Below are 14,996 nucleotides of genomic sequence, written 5' to 3'. Positions count from 1 at the left end.
TGTCAACAAGGCCAGTCGGGCCAACAAGAGCCAGCGTATGAAAACAATTTCCAGTCAAAGATAGCTGTGTATAGTTAAGTGGCCACAAGGTTGTCGTGGATGCCTCCTTACTAACGTATCTCAACAGTACATTCTTCTGGAACGTTGTCTGGAGTCCCACCAAGTTAACCCATCAGAGAGCGCGCTATTTCACCTTCAAAAATTCACTCTTTTTTTTTTCAAATAGTATTTATTAAGATCTTCAAAAAAAAAAGGAAACAAAGCATTTACATAAAATAGAGAACAAGGGAAGGGGTATGGGTAACATGTAAAAAAAAGGGGAAAAGTAAAAAGGAAGAAAAGGAGGGGAGGACCAAAAAAAAACAACTGGCGGGGGGTGATGTTTTTGTCTTCCATCCTTATTCTCATGGGTTTTTTAATTTCATTTGTTCTTGATTAGTCCTGGTTGTTTTCTTTATTTACTTTCTACCTCTTCTGTTCCATAGGTTATTCTTTCTCTTTGTTTATGTATTCTTCTATACGAAGTCCAGTCTGTTTTCTTGATTGGCTGTCCTCTTTGAGTCTTTAGCAAAAATGTTAATTCATCCATATCTCGGATCTCTTCCATTTTTTCTTGCCATTGTTCTTTCGTTGGCGTATCTTGCGATTTCCATTGTTTCGCATAAACAATTCTTGCTGCCATAGTTATATAGGTAAAGAGTTTATCCTCATTTAAATTTATGTTTATTTCCGTATCTGTCAATCCCAGTAGGTAATATTCTGGTTTCATCGGAAAGCGTTTTTTCAGTATTTTTTGGGATTCCATGTGTATCATTTTCCAATATTTAGTTGTTTCAGTACAAGTCCACCATACGGTTTCACTCTTGAGCCCTGAAGGAGGGAGTCCCCTACTACTAGTACACGTTTCCTCTGGGGACAGACAAGGCCCCTTTAAGGTGTTGAATCTGGTAAGATGCCCAGCAGATATCCTGAACACTGACTTTGTTGCTCTTATTCCTGCTCCTCTTCATTTTTAATTGAATTCTGTAGCTCTTCCTCAGAGACATTCCCCCGAATTCATCAATCCATTCAGCGGTGTCCAAGAACCCCTTGTCCTTCTCAAAGTATTCTTGTTCTGCATCATTTCCGATTGGGTTTCAAAGAACATGATATGCCAGAAAACAACTGTGGTAGACAGAAAGAACGTTGGTTTTGGGGTGTGGCGATCCTAGAATGCTGAAGAGGAGTCCACCACCCAAATTGATTAGTTTCAGATTTATCATCCCATCAAGGCCAAAAGCCTGTCAGGAGTTAATTTCTTTGTGAAAGGATTGTGAAATCAATTGAGGCTTCCAAGATGATAGGAGGAGAACGAAGCTGAGCCCACCGTATCATTTCTGGAGTGCCACAAACTATTGTGAAATGAGCGGAAGCACTTTCATGAGGAGATCTCAGAGATCTCCTGACCTACTCTGGTAAGAAAAAAAACCCAAACACTTAGGTGGTTACACAAGTAGAAGCAGATGGGAAGCTCTTCGTCCATCCCGACAGCCACTGCCCTGATGATGGAAGATGAGGAGAAGAGCCCAGCTCCATCGTGTCTAAGCCCAAGAGCAGATGGAAGGCCCACCTTCCAACCCAGTTGATGCCACCTTAGAGCGAGAGAAAGGGAGATTGACACGACTCCATTGTGTCTCAGATACCAATGGAAGAAGGAAGTGAATCCTTCAAGCCCAACTGCCACTGCCCTGTCCTCAAAGGCAGAGCTTTGACTTGTAACACCTCGTGTACAGTGACGACACTGTGTAACTAAATGGTTAATGATACGAACCTTGTAAAGACTTGGCCAAACTCCTTGCCCTGTCTGTCCCTTTGTTTTCGCTTGTGTCACGACCTCCAAGATAGCCGTTGCATCTCTCCCAGACGTCAGCTGTTCTTCACATGATTCGCTTTGATGGGCGAGAGTGAGTGTCCTCAGCAACATCCCGTTCGGGACGGTTCTTCCTCTTTCCAAACTGGAATCAATTCAGTCCGGTGGGCGTTGTTTTCCCGTCATCAGCGTGCCGTGACTCTATGAGTGTCGCCTAAGTCTCCCTTGTCTATTATTATCTCCGCAGTCACACCACCTGAGAACGTGGTCCTTTCAACCGCGGGTGGCGAGAATCATCCCTCATTGAGCAAAGCGAGTTTTTGTCTTCCCACCATTAATTGATTTGTTCTTCTTCCCGTCCCATGGTTTTGACTTTCCGATTCAGACCTATATGGCCTCTCTCCAGCAAGATCACATGAGGAGCGGCTGGTTATGAAATCAGGTTGCGGAGAGATTTCCTCCAACTCTTTTGACAGCACTCCATCACTTCTCCTGACCGCTGCATAACTCACCGCTCATCTTATCTCCGGCCATGCAGACCCCGAGGGCTTCAGGAGGACCTCATGAAGACATCGCTCCTCCGAAAACGGCCACCTTCTCCAGGGTCGACACCTTTAGTGCCTCCCACAGAACGGCCTGGTAATGTCCTTTCCTACTCCTTTATCGATGTTATGAAGAACCATCTTGATCTAGTGGTTGGAGCATTTAGTCTAGGGTGATGGTAGGAAACCCAAATCTTTGCTCGGGAAACCCCATGATACATTCGCTTTGGGAAGTCAGAAAAATGCATGGATAATTATATTTACATCGAGTCTTTTTTCTGAGCAACCACAGAGTAGCATGCATATTTATCTCGCTCTTTTGGGGCATCACAAAGGCAGAGGGCTGGAAACTGATCCGAGGTTGCCAAGCGAACAACATGCCTGAGTAGGAATTCGAACCCGGTTTGCTGCCATCCTGACGGCAAATCACGAAAATCAGGGCTAGAGGGGGAATATGTCCAGACTGGTGCCTTGGGAGTAATAATAATAATAATAATAATAATAATAATAATAATAATAATAATAATAATAATAATAATAACAACAACAACAACAACAACAATAATAATTTATTTGTTTGACCAGTCATATGACCATTTCAAAGTGCAACATAAATAAAAACAAGGCGAAAAGGATGTTCTGTTTGCCGTCGAAATCTTATTTTCGAGGAAATGTGCTCTTTTCTTGATAGCTTTCAGACAAGACCAACAACACCATCTGTTGAGCTTCCAAGGATGTCATCGAGATGATTGATGGGGACATAGCCAGACCCATTTAAGGATGGATCGGGGTGGCTTTCCAAGGAGAGATGTAGAATTGTTGCATTGTGCTACATGTCAACCCAACTGGGTTCACCATTTCTCCTGCTAGCGGAGATGGTGAAACCGTGAAGTATGAATGCTTTAAAGGCCTGCGGTTTATTTTATTTATTTATTTACAGTATTTATATTCCACCTTTCTTTCTCACCCCGAAAGGGACTCAGGGCGGATCACATTATATACATATTGGGCAAACATCCAATGCCCATATATACATAGAACCGAGACAGAGACAGACGCAGAGGCAATTTAACCTTCTCCTGAGGGGATGTTCGATTCTGGCCACAGGGGGGAGCAGCTGCTTCATCATCCACTGTGATGGCACTTCCTCATTCCAATGTCGTTAATTAGTTAAATTTGCCTCCCCACTTTATAAGTGGTACCTTATTTCCTACTTGATAGATGCAACTATCTTTCGGGTTGCTAGGTCAGCAATGAGCAGGGGCTGTTTTTTATTTTTTTTTAATTGATGGGTGCTCACCCCGACACAGGCTGACCTCAAACTCATGACCTCTTGGTCAGAGTGATTTATTGCAGCAGGTTGCTCACCAGCCTGCGCCACAGCCCGGCCCCAATTATATCATTAGCTGCCTGAAGTCCCATTATTCGAAGAAAGGCTGGCATAAATTAATATAATAACAATAATAATAATAACAATAATAAGGCATATGTTTACAATCAAGAATTGGAAGAGGACACAAGAGCCATCCAGTCCAACTCCCTGTATTTTGGGAAATTGTGTCATTTTAGCGACGTAATATTGATTGCAGGATTCTAAGTTCAAAAGCTCCTGGCCTACCTGTAAAAATATGAAATCATCTTAATTTTACCTCCTAGCATTGATGTATGGCTTTCGTGCTGGGAGCTGCCTTGTGCCAAAGAACGGAAGACTCATTTCCTGCCACTCCAGACAACAATATCCTCTTTTATCTTTGCTTTGATAAATAAGCCAGTGCTGCTCCTGTATATTAAGTTCCTTTTTCTTTCTAGCAAATCTTTGACTGACGCAGAGAATAAGAAGCTGTTTGGGCCGTGCAACCAGAAGCACGGGCACAATTATAAAGGTGAGAAAACAGACAAAAAAATGCTGGGATGTCGTTTTTCTTTCAACACCACTCTCATAGAACAAGGAATTCCAAATTTAGGTGCCTTGATCAAATACCCTGTATGTTTATATCTTAATAACATTAAATGCATCTGTTGAAGTCGGCTGTCGTCCCCTTGTCCCCCTCCTAGCTTGCGTGTTCGTATTCATGACATTTGCCATCCTTTTTTTTTCATAAATAAATTTTTATTAGTGTTCCTTTCAACATAAACACAAAAATATAGAATAAAATAAATTACAGAATTAAGAGAAAAGAAAAGGAAAAAAATGGAAGAAAAAAGAATTAGAAGGGGAAGAAAATAAAAAAAGAAGAAAAAGAGAGGGGTAAAAATTGAATCAACCAAAAAAAAAACCAAAAAAAAAACCATGTATAATATAAAATAAACTTCCAACTATTGCATGGTGTCTTTGGGTCTCATCTTTTCCCCCTTTCCTAAGTTCTTGAATTCTTCCTGATAACCCAGATCATTCCTTTTCTCCTATTATGAGGTTTTGTACATATTCTGACTTTCTTAGATCTCAAATTAAAATCTTCATTTTTTCCTCTTTTAAGTATTTTTTTTAATCATTTCCCAGTCCGTTTGTTTTCTTGGATGACCTTGATTGTTCGCTGGCAGATACGTCAATTTGTCCATATTCATTATTTCTATGATCTTATTAATCCAGCATTTCGTTTCCGGAATTTCTTTATTTCTCTAAGACTTGGCTATGGTCATCCTTGCTGCGGTAATTAAATAATGACATTTGCCATCCTGACCACACTGTCATGTTTCTCGGCCACACATGTCCGTCTTCATCTGTGAAATGTTGGGCGTATTTGGTAATAACATGGTCTTTTTTTCCTCCCTTTAGTTGTGGTGTCAATCATTGGAGAAGTAAGTAGCACGGGGAACTTTGGGAGGGATCCAGTGAAGGTCTCGGGGTGATCCAGGCTCCGGTTTGTGGAATTGTTCTGATCCAAACCTTTTCTAGACTTAGTTTGGTGCCAAACACTGGCACACATTCCCCATAAAGATAAGTTGACTTAAAAAGAGAAAATCGTGAGCAATTAAAAGGAACAACAAAATAAAATACCAAGACAACATTAACATTAAGAGAATCATGGGAGGGGGAAGTAGGAACAAAGATAATGGAAAAAGAATGGGAGGAGATATGGAAAACAAGACAATTTAAAAACATGTCAATTAGAGTAAAAGAAAATTATTATAAACTAATTTGGAAGTGGTATTTAACACCGAGAAAGTTAAATATGATGAATAAGAATAATAATGAAAAATTCTGGCGAGGGTGCCAGGAAATTGGAACCTACATGCATATTTATTTATTTATTTATTTATTTTATTTTATTTACATCACTTTTACCCCGCCTTTCTCTCCGAGGAGACTCAAAGCGGCTTACAGTAAACAGGCAAAAATTCAATGCCTAAAAACAATGCATATGTGGTGGGATTGTAAACAATGTAAAAGGTTTTTGGGAATTAGTCATAAGGGAAATAGAAAATATTATGAATATAAAAATCAGAAGGAATCCAGTGGAAATATTACTTTTAATTAAAAAAGAGGATGAGAAAGTTAAGAGGGGGAAAAATTAATAGATATGCTATTAACAGCAGCTAGATTGCTAATTGCAAAATACTGGAAAGGAGAAATGAAAATACAAATTAATGAATGGTATAAAGAAGTTTGGAGAATGGCACTGAACGACAAGCTAACATCAAATTTAAAAGTAAAGAAGGGATTATGGGGAAAAATGACTTCAAAGGTATTTGGAGAAAATTTCTAGAAAAATTATTGGAAAAAGAAGACAGGAACTTATCTCCAAAGGAAGAATTGAACTTTTGGTGGGAATACAGAATAAGAGATGGCTCTGGAGACGGGGTGAATGTAAATAAAAGAGGGGAAAATGTATAGAATCTATATATATAAAAGAGTGATGGAATCATGGCAGCAGACAAAACAACAAAACTAAACACCCCACAACCTCGAAAATTGACAACACAACCCCTCATCCATGCCTCAGGGTTGATACAACAAAAAGAAAAGAAAAACAAAGTCCTAATTAGAGGGAGAGGAATAATTGTTTTTATCCAATTGCTGCCAGTTTGAAGGCTAAGCTCTGCCCATGTGGTCTCCTAGCAACCCACTCAGACCAGGGCACAGGCAGAGTTAGGCCTCACTTAGGCCTCTTCCACACTACCTATAAAATACAGATTATCAGATTTGAACTGGATTATATGGCAGTGTAGACTCTAGGCCCTTCCACACAGCTATATAATCCATTTATAATCTTATATTATCTGCTTTGAACTGCATTATCTTGACTCCACATATAATCCACTTCAGTGTGCATTTTATGCAGCTGTGTAGAAGGGGCCTCATATAATCCAGTTCTAAGCAGATAATATAAGATTGTAAATATACAGTAGAGTCTCACTTATCCAACATAAACAGGCCGGCACCTTTACCCTTTACCTTGACTACCACCAATTCCTCAAAACTTTATTTCCCATACCACCATACTTCGCCACAGCAACGCGTGGCCGGGCACAGCTAGTAGGTTTATATAATTGTAACTTTTTCTCAAATGATAATAACAATAAAAAATGGGGGGGAAAGATAAGTTGACTTGGGGGGAAATGATAGGCAACACAGAAGCATTGCAGCTCATTCCAGTTCCATTGTGTTTCCTCCAAGTGAGGCCCAGAAGCAAAGAAAATTCAAGTATATGAACCACCAGAAATCCCAAGTCGAATTGTTGGTCTCTCCAACTCGTTTGTCTCTAAGTTGCTGAGATGCCTCCTCGTTTTTTTGTTTTCTAGATTGACCCCATTTCTGGGATGGTAATCGACCTGATGGATTTGAAAGCCTATCTGCAGGTAATAATGGAAACCTTTGGGGCTCATAAGTGGGAATCCTATAGTATCCAAATTGGTAGGTACTTTGGATGTGACAGTTATCACTCCCTATTTCCTACTGTCATTCAGAGTCATAATGCAGATAATAGGAAACTTCTAGCTATTTCCTTGATGGTGAAGAATGCTGGATGAACAATATGGAGATACAATAGAGTTCCAGTTAACCGACTTCCGGTTATCCGACCTACCGTATGGCTCACAAATGGAAGGCAGAAGGATCATTATCCACAGTTGAAGGTCTACAGTACAGCCACAAACTCCTTAGTGGAATTTACAAAAGCTTCAGGAGATTCTACCACGAACGCATGAAAGAACCCTCAGAAGCAACCTGAAGAAGGGATATTTATCCAGAAACAAGGATTACAAAATACCCGGGAATCCTTGTTGTTCTACACTCCTTTATGTTTTACATCTATCTATATATATAAAAGAGTGATGGCATCACGGCAATTCACAAAACAACAAAAGTACAGGCCCCCCAACCTCAAAATTTGACAACACAACCCATCATCCACGCCTCAAGGTTGATACAACAAAAAGAAAAGAAAAATAAAGTCCTAATTAGAGGGAGAGCAATAATTTTTTTATCCAATTGCTGCCAGTTTAGAGGGCTAATCTCTGCCCACTTGGTTGCCTAGCAACCAAGGGACAGCCAGGTTTCAGTTATAGGCAGATTTAGGCCTCACTTAGACTTCTTCCACAGATTATCTAATTTGCACTGGATTATATGGCAGTGTAGACTCAAGGCCCTTCCACACAGCTATAAAAACCATTTATAATCTTATATTATCTGCTTTGCACTGGATTATCTTGACTCCACACTACCATATAATCCACTTCAGTGTGCATTTTATACAGCTGTGAAGAAGGAGCCTCATATAATCCAGTTCGAGCAGATAATATAAGATTAGAAATATACAGTAGAGTCTCACTTATCCAACGTAAACAGGCCGGCAGGATAAGTGAATATGTTGGATAATAAGAAGGGATTCAGGAAAAGCCAATTAAACATCAAATTAGGTAATCGTTATACAAATTAAGCACAAAAACATCATATTATACAACAAATTTGACAGAAAAAGTAGTTCCATGCGCAGTAATGCTATGTAGTATTTACAGTAGAGTCTCACTTATCCAACACTCGCTTATCCAACGTTCTGGATTATCCAACGCATTTTTGTAGTCAATGCTTTCAATATATCGTGATATTTTGGTGCTAAATTCATAAATACAGTAATTACTATATAGCATTACTGTGTACTGAACTACTTTTTCTGACAAATTTGTTGTCTAACATGATGTTTTGGTGCTTAATTTGTAAAATCATAACTTAATTTGATGTTTAATAGGGTTATCCTTAATTCCTCATTATCCAACATATTCGCTTATCCAACGTTCTGCCGGCCCGTTTATGTTGGATAAGTGAGACTCTACTGTACTGTATTTACAAATTTACCACTAAAATATCACAATGAATTTAAAACACTGACTACAAAAGCATTGATTATGAAAAGGCAGACTGCGTTGGATAATCCAGAACATTGTATAAGTGAATGTTGGATAAGTGAGATTCTTCTTTAATATGAAATAATTACTGGGATAGAATAATGCAGAACAATATAATCTCTAAAACCAGGACAGTAAATAAACGGGAATTCCACACAGGAAACAATCAGGGCCAGCTAACACCTCCCAACAAAGTATTCCCATCATCAAAGTCTGGCAAATCCTGTTTTCTCAGGGCCACAGACAGTAGAAGCACATAAAATATCGCAAACAACACCACTCTGAAAACAAGGGAATTCCAAACAGGAAAGAATCAGGGCCAGCTAACACCTCCCAACAAAGTATTCCCATCATCAAAGTCTGGAAAATCCTCTGTTTTCTCAGGGCCACAGACAGTAGAAGCACATAAAATATCGCAAACAACACCACTCTGAAAACAAGGGAATTCCAGACAGGAAACAATCAGGGCCAGCTAACACCTCCCAACAAAGTATTCCTATCATCAAAGTCTGGAAAATCCTCTGTTTTCTCAGGGCCACAGACAGTAGAAGCACATAAAATATCGCAAACAACACCACTCTGAAAACAAGGGAATTCCAGACAGGAAACAATCAGGGCCAGCTAACACCTCCCAACAAAAAATTCACTCAGGGAGGAAACAGCCAGGCTTTAAAGCTGCAAGGCCATTACATCCTAATCATTTTTCCTAATTGCAGCATTCATACTTGCCTCCAACAAACAAAACAAACCAATCAGAAATATTGTATATTCACAACCTTTAGGAAATAATATCCCCTGATGGCGCAGCGTGTTAAAGCGCTGAGCTGCTGAACTTCTGGACCGAAAGGCGACAGGTTTGAATTGGGGGAGCGGAGAGAGCCCCCACTGTTAGCCCCAGCTTCTGCCAACTTAGAAGTTCGAAAACATGCAAATGTGAGTGCATCAATAGGTACTGCTCCGGCAGGAAGGTAACGCCGCTCCATGTAGTCATCCCACATGACCTTGGAGGAGTCTACGGACAACTCCGGCTCTTCGGCTTAGAAATGGAGATGAGCACCAACCTCCAGAGTCAGACACGACTGGACTTAATGTCTGGGGAAAACCTTTACCCTTTACCTTAACTACCACCAATTCCTCAATACTTTATTTCCCAGACCACCATATTTCGCCACAGCAACGCGTGGCCGGGCACAGCTAGTATATATATAAAAGAGTGATGGAATCACGGCACCGACAAAACAACAAAACTACAGGCCCCCCAACCTCGAAATTTGACAACACAACCCATCATCCACGGCTCTAGGTTGATACAACAAAAAGAAAAGAAAAATAAAGTCCTAATTAGAGGGAGAGAAATCATTGTTTTTATCCAATTGCTGCCAGTTAGAAGGCTAAGCTCCTCCAACTTGGTCTCCTAGCAACCCAATAAAATAATAATAAAAAACACTTAAAAATAATTAAAAACACTAAAAAAATTAATTCAATAAAATACTATAATAACAGAAAATAACTAAAAATAATACAAGAAAATAATACAAGAAAATAATAAAATATAATAAATAAAAAGATAACTTACAATTAAATTAATTAAAAAATACAAATAACATCAAATAAAAATTACACAACAATTTTTAACCAATACCACCACCACTTTGCCACAGCAACGCGTGGCCGGGCACAGCTAGTTCCTTTATACTCATGGGACAATGCTGAATTTATCTAAAGTGTGAACCACAATTTACAGAAGAAATTATCAGTTGTTTTATTTTATTGACCATGCATTCCTAAAACTTTTTATCTGCGTGGGACAATACTGAAATCCAAAGTGTTGAACTCAGTCACTGAATATGCTTATCCGTTACTATGGTAAAACATACAAGCATGAATATAATGTCTGATGTAATGTTGTAAACAGTTTGCATTTGTGCATTCCTCATGCGCCTGTAAGGATTATAATTAGTCTGTCACCATGGTTCTATTCTGTATATTAGCTAGTAATAGGACAACTTTATCTCTACGCATATTTATAGATTTCTGTATACTCTAGTGACCTCCCTATTATCCAACAGTTCCAGTTATCCGACATTCGGCCCGCTGTTTATATCGGATAATCAGAACTCTAGTGTACCATGTTTTCCTTCTAGCTTCTAGCTATTTCCTTCATGGTGAAGAATGCTGGATGAACAATATGAAGATACAGTAGAGTTCCGGTTAACCGACTTACGGTTATCCGACTTACCGTATTATCCGACGTGCCCTATTTCCCAAGCTCTGTGTCCTTTGGCAAACTTTAAAGCAGAATCCAATAAAACCATTCATTGAGAGGTGCTGTCTGGGTCCTATCTTCTTTTTACTCGAACACGCTCCACTTAACACGTCTTTTTTTGCTCCTTCCTAGGAGGCCATCACAAAGCCTCTGGACAAAAAAGACTTGGATGAAGATGTCCCCTATTTTGCAAACGTTGTCAGGTAAGAGAGTGGGATTCGTAAATGAGGAAAACAGCTAAGCAAGAGAAACGCAGGGAATCCTAAGGCATTCTCTCTCTCTCTCTCTCTCTCTCTCTCTCTCTTTCTCTGTCGCATCTCCAGCACAACTGAAAACATCGCAATGTTCATCTGGGAGAACCTCCAGAAGTATTTGTCCCCGAACAAGCTTCACAAAATAAAACTCTACGAATCAGAGACGGTCAGCGTCACTTACAAAGGAGGAGCTCCTTTGGCTTTCGCGGCAGGCGACCAACATGAGCTTCCCGAATAACCTGTAATTACCTCCCACAATGACAGGCTCTCTCTTTGAGCACCTTTTTGGATTCGCCACATCATTTATACACCAGACACTCCAGTACAAGGGTCCTTTGAGGGTCCCTTTCCTTATCTATGATCCTATGAGACCATCTAGATGGCCTTTGAGGGTCCCTTTCCTTATCTATGGTCTTATGAGACCATCTAGATGGCTTTTGGAGGTCACTTTCCTTCCCTATGGTCTTATGAGGCCATCTAGATGGTCTTTGGAGGGCTCTTTCCTTAACTATGGTCTTATGAGACCATCTAGATGGCTTTTGGTGGTCACTTTCCTTACCTATGGTCCTATGAGACCCATCTAGATGGCCTTTGAGGGTCCCTTTCCTTATCTATGGTCTTATGAGACCATCTAGATGGCTTTTGGAGGTCACTTTCCTTCCCTATGGTCTTATGAGGCCATCTAGATGGTCTTTGGAGGGCTCTTTCCTTAACTATGGTCTTATGAGACCATCTAGATGGCTTTTGGTGGTCACTTTCCTTACCTATGGTCCTATGAGACCCATCTAGATGGCCTTTGAGGGTCCCTTTCCTTATCTATGGTCTTATGAGACCATCTAGATGGCTTTTGGAGGTCACTTTCCTTCCCTATGGTCTTATGAGGCCATCTAGATGGTCTTTGGAGGGCTCTTTCCTTAACTATGGTCTTATGAGACCATCTAGATGGCTTTTGGTGGTCACTTTCCTTACCTATGGTCCTATGAGACCCATCTAGATGGCCTTTGAGGGTCTCTTTCCTTACCTATAGTTTTATGAGACCATCTAGATGGCTTTTGGTGGTCATTTTCCTTACCTATGGTCCTATGAGACCCATCTAGATGGCCTTTGAGGGTCTCTTTCCTTACCTATAGTTTTATGAGACCATCTAGATGGCTTTTGGTGGTCACTTTCCTTACCTATGGTCCTATAAGACCATCTAGATGGTCTTTGAGGATCCCTTTCCTTACCTATGGTCTTATGAGACCATCTAGATGGCCTTTGAGGGTCTCTTTGCTTACCTATGGTCTTATGAGATCATCTAGATCAGGGGTCCCCAAACTAAGGCCCAGTGCTCTGATCCTGAATTGATATTATGGGCTTCTCTAGCTTTAAATAACTCTACTTGATCAAGAGCAAGAAACCAGAAAACTTTTTTCCTTAAATATGTTTTTATTTGTTTTGGCTTTGTGTGTGATGTGCAAGCAGCCTGAGAGATGGAAGAAACACACCAAGAGAGAGCCACATTTCTGGACTTTGCATTTCAGTTTCTCAAAAGTTTGGAAATGATAGAAATGATAGATGACCATGACCAGTGAGTGAATGAGGTCGGATGCATCCCAGCCCAAAAGCGTACATGTTGTGGACTCAACCTCTGCTCAACCTACATAATAAACAAGAATCCCAAGACAAATACAGGTGCTGTCCTCTTTCTTAACATGTGTCTCTTTTCCACCAATTTATTCCTGCAGGTAAAAGTATCAACGGAGGATAAAACTGCTAATAAAGATAATATATTTTAATTTTGTTCAGTTATGTCTCCCATCTCTAATGCAAGCAAATTTAAACATGTCTGCTTGTATTGCAAGGATTCGTTTTTGAAAAAATATAGCGATACTCAAAGTGCTTCAACTTCATCTTCCTAGGTAGATAAAATAGCTCATTCATACAAAAATTAGTACTAAATGCCCAATAAAGGCCCATGTAAGTGTTTCTTATAAACACATTCTAAGTGCAATATCTGCTTTTTGTTAGCAATACTTGTCATAGACACAAATATAGTTTTGCCTAGCAATATTCCTATAGATTAAGATAACTTTCAGGACACCATTAGCCCTATGGTAAGATTAAGTGGCTTGCCCAAGATCACAAAAGGAGAAATTTCAGCAACACGAAACTGATTTTTTTTGCCCATGTCTTTGGTAAGTGGACACCAGCGAACAGGATAGTTGTTAACGCTGGGCAAAGATGCCATGAAATCCGTAAGGAATATGTACTGGAACTTCTGCCCGTCCCAGTTCGGTGAAGCTTTTTGCATCCAGGACGAGAAGAAAACTGCCTTGATTCTGAAATAAAGACAAAGTCAAAGTCAAATAATAAAACAGGCAGCATTACTTTCTCAAGCGCCCTGTGTAATGATTAAGGAAAATGAAACAGAGGAATATATAAGACAGCTATACACAATGTGTTGTCAAAGGCTTTCATGGCCGGGATCACAGGGTTGTTGTATGTTTTCCGGGCTATATGGCCATGTTCTAGAACAATGACGGGCAAGCTTTTGCGCTTGGTGTGTCAGAATTCACCAAAAAACCTAGTGGCGGTGTGCCACTTCGAGAGAGAAAAACCATAATTTCACAATATATATAGTTTAAATAGCAAAAATATATAATTGTAATATATAAAATATATATATAACTATTTACTACCCTTATTTCCATGTACAACAATCTATGGTACTTCTTGTAGTTTCCACGCTGATTTCTCTCTATTGTAGTTTCAATGTAGTCATGAATAATGGATAATATAATAGTAATATTATAATAATATACTACAATACTAATAGAATAATAATAGAAAAATATACTAAACACCCCACAACCTCGAAAATTGACAACACAACCCATCATCCACGCCTCTAGGTTGAGACAATAAAAAGAAAAGAAAAATAAAGTCCTAATTAGAGGGAGAGGAATAATTGTTTTTATCCAATTGCTGCCAGTTAGAAGGCTAAGCTCCGCCCACTTGATCTCCTAGCAACCCCCTCAGCCCAGGGGACAGACAGAGTTAGGCCTCACTTAGGCCTCTTCCACACTGCCTATAAAATACAGATTATCAGATTTGAACTGGATTATATGGCAATGTAGACTCAAGGCCCTTCAACACAGCTATATAACCCATTTATAATCTGAGATGACCACCAACCCCCAAAGTCAGACACGACTGAACTTAATGTCAGGGGAAAACCTTTACCCTTTACCTTAACTACCACCAATTCCTCAGTACTTTATTTCCCATACCACTATACTTCGCCACAGCAATGCGTGGCCGGGCATAGCTAGTATATATATAAAAGGATAATGGTGTCGTCGCTCCACCGGGCAAAACAACATAACTAAAGGCCCCCCAACCTATAAAAATTGACAACACAACCCCTCATCCATGTCTCTATGTTCTTACGCTGAACAAAGGATTCCCCCCCCCCCCCAAACAGGGAAACACCCACTCTTTGAAGGTCCAAACCCATTCGGTACTCATCACTCTTTCATCTCAAAACACAAAATAAAGAGCAATACTCTGAAAACAAAGGAATTCCATCCAGGAAACAATCAGGCCCACCTAACACCTCCCAACAAAGGATTCCCCCTTCTAAGACACGGAACCACCTAAAAAAAGCCACAGCAACGCGTGGGCGGGCACAGCTAGTATGTATATATAAATGTAATGTGCATAATTCCCACGGAGTAAACAACAAAACCACTGGACCA

General features: G+C 39.9%; 2 protein-coding genes across 3 annotated transcripts in view; one reads left to right on the top strand and one right to left on the bottom strand.

Moving 5' to 3' along the window:
• The first annotated feature begins 97 nt into the window (after window positions 1-97).
• Window positions 98-13,034, top strand: LOC100567950 (6-pyruvoyl tetrahydrobiopterin synthase). Its single transcript, XM_062960804.1, has 6 exons — window positions 98-2,488; window positions 4,201-4,274; window positions 5,168-5,190; window positions 7,135-7,191; window positions 11,135-11,205; window positions 11,326-13,034. Exons 1-6 carry the CDS (start codon window positions 2,382-2,384, stop codon window positions 11,492-11,494), a joined length of 501 nt encoding a protein of 166 aa, XP_062816874.1. The 5' UTR covers window positions 98-2,381; the 3' UTR covers window positions 11,495-13,034.
• Window positions 12,665-14,996, bottom strand: part of bco2 (beta-carotene oxygenase 2) — a 57,765-nt gene continuing 55,433 nt past the window's right edge. For both annotated transcript variants that reach the window (XM_062960798.1, XM_062960799.1), the window contains one exon: window positions 12,665-13,577. In XM_062960798.1, the coding sequence (XP_062816868.1) occupies window positions 13,464-13,577 (114 nt within the window). In that variant the 3' untranslated portion in view covers window positions 12,665-13,463. The remainder of the gene's footprint in view (window positions 13,578-14,996) is intronic.

Source organism: Anolis carolinensis, unplaced genomic scaffold (assembly GCF_035594765.1).
Source record: "Anolis carolinensis isolate JA03-04 unplaced genomic scaffold, rAnoCar3.1.pri scaffold_8, whole genome shotgun sequence".
NCBI classification, from domain to species: domain Eukaryota; kingdom Metazoa; phylum Chordata; class Lepidosauria; order Squamata; family Dactyloidae; genus Anolis; species Anolis carolinensis.
The sequence above is the reverse complement of the archived record's forward strand: the minus strand, read 5'-3'. Positions and strand labels throughout refer to the sequence as shown.

Coding starts and splice junctions, on each gene's coding strand:
- LOC100567950 (XM_062960804.1), top strand. CDS start 2,382: ATGCAGACCCCGAGGGCTTCAGGAGGACCTCATGAAGACATCGCTCCT. Junction 4,275..5,167: donor GCACGGGCACAATTATAAAG/GTGAGAAAACAG, acceptor TCCTCCCTTTAG/TTGTGGTGTCAATCATTGGA. Junction 5,191..7,134: donor TGGTGTCAATCATTGGAGAA/GTAAGTAGCACG, acceptor TTTGTTTTCTAG/ATTGACCCCATTTCTGGGAT.